Source organism: Thalassophryne amazonica, chromosome 7 (assembly GCF_902500255.1).
Source record: "Thalassophryne amazonica chromosome 7, fThaAma1.1, whole genome shotgun sequence".
Classification (NCBI taxonomy): domain Eukaryota; kingdom Metazoa; phylum Chordata; class Actinopteri; order Batrachoidiformes; family Batrachoididae; genus Thalassophryne; species Thalassophryne amazonica.
In genome coordinates, this window is record NC_047109.1 from 55,306,934 (window position 1) to 55,312,933 (window position 6,000).

At 40.9% G+C, this 6,000-nt stretch overlaps 1 protein-coding gene across 1 annotated transcript in view; it reads right to left on the minus strand.

Annotated features, from left to right (window-relative positions):
• LOC117513962 (C-type lectin domain family 4 member A-like) overlaps positions 1 to 5,194 on the minus strand; it is a 31,060-nt gene extending 25,866 nt beyond the window's left edge. The window contains exons 1-5 of the mRNA XM_034174225.1: positions 4,803 to 5,194; positions 885 to 953; positions 662 to 769; positions 317 to 511; positions 76 to 236 (exon numbers count right to left, since the gene is read on the minus strand). Of these exons, the coding sequence (XP_034030116.1) occupies positions 76 to 236; positions 317 to 511; positions 662 to 769; positions 885 to 953; positions 4,803 to 4,845 (576 nt within the window). The 5' untranslated portion in view covers positions 4,846 to 5,194. The remainder of the gene's footprint in view (positions 1 to 75; positions 237 to 316; positions 512 to 661; positions 770 to 884; positions 954 to 4,802) is intronic.
• Between the last annotated feature and the right edge of the window lie 806 nt (positions 5,195 to 6,000).

Genomic DNA, 6,000 nt, shown 5'->3' on the forward strand with positions numbered 1-6,000 from the left:
AATATACTTTGACTGATGTATGAACCCTAATGACTACTTTTGCAGTTCAATTATATTTCATAGAATCTGTCTTACCTGTTCCTCTTGACTTTCAATAACCACCAGATGTGCTGTCATCTTTGTGCATGCATGATGACTGTCCTCCCATTTCTTCCATTCAGAAGAATAATTAAAATACTGAAAAAGATAACAGCTGGAGCGAAAGTGCAACCATTCATCCAGGCAAGGGTTGCACACTGAAAACCAGATAATGGAATAAATGATCAAAGCAGGGACCATGGCTGGTGGATTTTTGTCAGATATGACATGCTTTCACCTTTCTGTGTGCAATGGGCCTTCACTGGGAAGTTGTCATATTGCAGGATGACACCAATGGTCCAGTTGAGTCCGTCTCTTTCTTTAGTCAGCTCTTCTGTCTGTCTCTGCAGAACTTCATTCTCAGTCTGCAGCTTCAGATTGCGTGTTGTTAAGTTTTTGTTTTCTCTGTACTGCTCAGAGATGACTGACTTTACTGATGACAGGAAATAAACAATCACTCAAACACATATAATATTACATCTTAATAATTATATTTAAATCATTAAATTTTTATGTTGCATTTATTTTAATAAGCTTGTGTTTCATCAGATTGGACTCTGACTGTGTGGCCGGACACACTGACAGCGTATACTGAGGCCAATGACGACTGTCACCAATATGATGCATATAATTCCCAAACAGGCCACCACCACATTTAGAGGACACGATGTTTTCTTTTCATTTCCCGACACTGAAAGATAAAAAGTAAAAACCTCACAGACACACAAAAAAAAAAAAACCCAGTATGTACTGTTTTACTTGTTTGTATGCAAATCATATTCCATATCATAATATATTTGTATCACCTGATATGGCACAGTTTTTACCATTCTCTTCAGTCTTCACCTCATCATAGATTACTTCTGCATTGTTTTCTGTAAAAAAAAAAAAGAAGAAGAAGAAGCTTCAAGCAAATGAAGCATTCAGGAGCCATATTCATGAAACATTTTTCTGGTTAAGTGAAACACCTCTTCTTATGGACACTGACAAACCAATACAATCCTCAGCAATATCAAGGTGTGGTTGCAAATGAACTCTCTCAATCCATTCGAATCACCATTTGTGTCCTTGTCTACAAATCCTCCAGACAAACTGTGCACAAATTCCTGAGAAACAATGTCATCTTGAAGTCTGGCCAGATTTAATCTTGGGCAATGAGTGGGCAGTAATCTGTGAGACTTCAACTGAATCCTTAGGGAAGCCACAACAAAACATTTGTCAGAATTCTCAAAATGGGTATTCTATAGACCCTACAGTCCTGCAAAATTTTCACACAAGGACATTGTCAGTCTCCTTGGCAACACTGTCAGTATTAGAAAACCATGCCCAGTGGTGTACCTCTGCAACTAGGGATGGGTATTGATAAGATTTTATTGATATCAATGCCATTATTGATCCAATTCTTTATCGATTCCCTTATCAATACCTCCTGTGAATTTTCTGTGTACAAAAAGTAGGCTTTACAAGTTTTCTGTCAACAACATTTTATTGAGTCTTAAAGTAAATAAATATGAAATTCGTCACTGGATCTTTGATCTCTGGACATAAATAAAAATAAATAAAATCTGGACATCGTCACTGGATCATAGATCTCTGGGACAGAGTCATCCAGGAGTCGGCAAGACCTTATTTCGGATATTGTTTGGTGATTTGGTGTCCTCATGGTCGGAGCTATCTTAAGTCAGAGCTGCCTAATGCGCTCAGTGCTTATTGACAGGAGTGACATCAGAACTCAGCTACATGGGGTGTGCAGCCAGTATACTCTGAATGCCCCTCCCAAGCCTGAATAAATTAGGAGGGTTGCCTCAGGAAGGGCATCTGGTGTAAAACAAGCCAACCCAACCATGCAGACTAAGAAGAGTGGAAGTGAGAGTTGGGATTTTGGCAGAGCTGGAAAGGATGTGCAGCAGGTTAGAGTGGTAAAAGATGCACATGGTAATGTCCTGACAAGTGAGGAGTGTGTGTTGAGAAGGCGAAGAGAATATTTTGAGGAGCCAATGAATGAATAAAATGAGAGAGAGAGAAAGGCTGGATGATGTGGTGAGAGTAAATCAGGAAGTACAAGAGATTAGTAAGGATGAAGTGAGGGCAGCTATAAAGAGGATAAAGAGTGGAGTAGGTAGTTGGTCCAGATGACATTCCAGTGGAGGCATGGAAATGCCTAGGAGAGATGGCAGTGGAGTTTTTAACCAGAATATTTAACAAAATCTTGGAAAGTGAGAGGATGCCTGAGGAGTGGAAACCGAGTGTGCTGATTTCTATTTTTAAGAACAAGGCTGATGTGCTGAGCTGCAGTAACTACAGAGGCATAAAGTTGATCAGCCACAGCATGAAGTTATGGGAAAGAGTAGTAGAAGCTAGGCTTAGAAAACAGGTAAAGATCTGTCATCAGAAATACAGTTTCATGCTGAGAAAGAGCACTACAGATGCAATGTTTGCTCTGAGAATACTGTTGGAGAAGTATGTGGGCAGAATCTATATGTGGGCATGTTGGAGAAGTATGTGGAAGTATGTGGGCAGCTCACTGTTGCCTCACAGCGAGAAGGTCGTGGGTTCAATTCCCGTAGCCTTTCTGTGTGGAATTTGCACGTTCTCTCTGTGTTTGCGTGGGTTTCCTCCGGGTGCTCTGGTTTCCTCCCACATCCAAAGACATGCGGGTTACGTAGATTGGAATCTTTAAAATTGTCCATAGGTGTGTGTGTGGGTGTGTCTGTGTTTGTTTGTCTATGGCCCTGCAACAGACTGGCGTCCTGTCCTTGGTGTACCCCGCCTCGCGCTCTATGACTGCTGGGATAGGCTTCAGCCCCCCGCGACCCTTAATTGGACTAAGCGGTAGAAGATGAATGAATGAATGAAAGTACAGAAAGGCCAGAAGGAGTTTCATTGTGTGTTAGCGGATTTAAAGAAAGCTTATGACAGGGTGCCAAGAGAAGAGTTGTGGTATTGTATGAGGAAGTCTGGAGTGGCAGAGAAGTATGTTAGGGTTGTGCAGGACGTAGAAAAATAGTGTGACAGCGGTGAGATGCGCAGTAGGATTGACAGACTCATTCAAGGTGGAGGTGGGATCACACCAAGGATCAGCTCTGAGTCCCTTCTTGTTTGCGCAGTGGTGATGGACAGGTTAATAGATGATATCAGACAAGAGTGGACTCTTGTTTGTAGATGACATTGTGATCTGTAATGAGAGTAGAGAGCAGGTTGAGTCTAGCCTGGAGAGGTGGAGATATGCTCTGGGGGGAAGGGGAATGAAAGTCAGTAGGAGCAAGACTGAGTACATGTGTATGAATGAGTGGGAGCCCAGTGGAATAGTGCAGTTACAAGGAGTTGAAGTGGTGAAAGTAGATGAGTTTAAATACTTGAGCCCTCTGAACCCTGCTTGTTTTTGACCACGCCATTGCCTTGCACCTGCCTGTTACCTCTTCATCTTTGACTGTCAACCTGTGTACCGAACCTTGGCCTGTTTTACAAGATAAAGCCTTTTTGATTACTCCAACTCCTGAGTCCATGAGTCTGCCTTTGCGCCCAGCATCCTGTTTGTTCCACGTCATGTATCCTGACAGAAACCATCTATCATCTGCTGTAGTCACATGAAGCATGGATGTCCCTTTGGCAGCCACTGGGGTCCTCAACATTCAGGCACCAATGTGCTGGATCATGCATCAAGAGATGCGCCACATGGCCAAAATATGGCAAAATGGCACAAATTATTGTCACCTGATTGATAACTGTTTTTGTGACCAAACCTTTTATTTATTTAACTTTTATAACAAACAAAAAGCACCAAGAAATAACAACATCATCAAACAAAAACAAAATAAACACACGCAGGTCCAGGACAACCCCAAGCAAAGTGCCACATCTACACCCTCTCGAAACATGACTTAAACCAACCAACACTTCACTGAAGGTATCCTTGCATCAAAAAAGGCTTTAAGATCAACCACTACTTGATTCCAGAGAATGATAGTTTCCTCCTTAGCATTATGCACACGTGCAGTAACACTCCCACTCCAAATGAAAAAATCTACCCACAGAGTTTGTATGACACAAGGTAGAGTTTGGGTCAGCTTTGAGCTTCATATTGTAGAGTTTACAAGGCATCATATGTGTCCTGTGAATAAAGTTCTGGTGAATTTGCTGATGATCAGGTTTCTAGGCTATGGAGCTAAGCACAGAGACCCACACTGCTTCCCAGTCAAAAGATTGATAATTGTTAATTGGTTTGCGGTTGGCTTCTGGCTTTTCAAAATTCTGATATATCCACAGGTCTACCATTTTATTTTACTCAAAAGTCTAAAATTAAAGTAAGCATTTATGATTTGATAAAATGCATTATGCAGACATGCAATTTCTAACTCCATCAATATTCATTCACTCACTTATTTCAGCAACCAATCTTCAATTCAGTTTATTTTATTCATACAGCACCAAATCACAATAAAGTTGCCTCAAGGTGCTTCACATGAGTAAGGTCTAACCTTACCAACCCCCCTGAGCAAGCACATAGCCAACGGTTAGAACAAACTTCCTCTTCAAAGCAATCATATACAAAAGTAATGACATCCATTGTGGAAAAACACTTCTTCAAAGTTACAATAAGTTAAATTCAAGAGTTTGTGAGTTGCTGATAATTGTAAAGATAGATATGCGCATGAACACAAATGGTTAAATTATTAGAAACGTCTACCATCAAACACTGAATTTATGACTCTGTGTAGACATACCGTTCTTGAAGATCACCGTAGTGTAATTCATTTCTTCCGACATTATTTTAAGCTTTACCGCAGACAGCGTTTTTATGTTCCCACTCACCAATTCTTCACTGCTTTAACAGTACTGGAACAGGGTTTGGCTTTTGTGGCAGACTCAAGCACAGGCACTGAAAATAGTTGGGAGATTGCAAGACTTCCAGTTCTGCTTTTTGGCAGAATGATGTAAAACAAAGTTTAATTTTGGATTTTTTTTTTTGGTCTGACAATCTGGTGAGGAGGGGGAAAAGGTTGCTATAGTTCTTGCGTGAGTGAATGAAGAAATGGTCCCTGGGTACAATTGAAGACAAACTCAAGTCTAAATTTGAAACTTACCTCTTTACTGCTGTTTTCTGCTGGCAAACTAATGCCTTAGGTGCTGTCAGGCAATTCCATCAAAAACAGGACATGACCAGGCAAAAATTATTTTCAGTTATACATTCTGAAAAAAGGGTGCAACTTATTTATAACCCCCCGCCCCCCCAATTTTACAATACAACTGATGATAAATTAAGCTGGAAAACACATATTATGTTAAATCTAAAATGTCAAGGTCCATTGCAATTCATCATAAAGCACAAGACTCCCTATCCCAACATTCATTAACCATTTATTATTTGTGTACATTTCTTTGGTATTTGTTGTTTTGAGTATATACGAGGTCTGTCCATAAAGTATAGGTCCTTTTTATTTTTTTCAAAAACTATATGGATTTCATTCATATGTTTTTACGTCAGACATGCTTGAACCCCCGTGCGCATGCGTGAGTTTTTCCACGCCTGTCGGTGACGTCATTTGCCTGTGAGCACTCCTTGTGGGAGGAGTCGTCCAGCCCCTCGTCGGAATTCCTTTGTCTGAGAAGTTGCTGAGAGACTGGCGCTTTGTTTGATCAAAATTTTTTCTAAACCTGTGAGACACATCGAAGTGGACATGGTTCGAAAAATTAAGCTGGTCTTCAGTGAAAATTTTAACAGCTGATGAGAGATTTTGAGGTGATTCTGTCACTTTAAGGACTTTTCACGGTGCGAGACGTCGCGCAGCGCTCTCAGGCAGCATCATCAGCCTGTTTCAAGCTTAAAACCTCCACATTTCAGGCTCTGTTGATCCAGGACGTCGTGAGAGAACAGAGAAGTTTCAGAAGAAGTCGGTTTCAGCATTTTATCCGGATATTCCA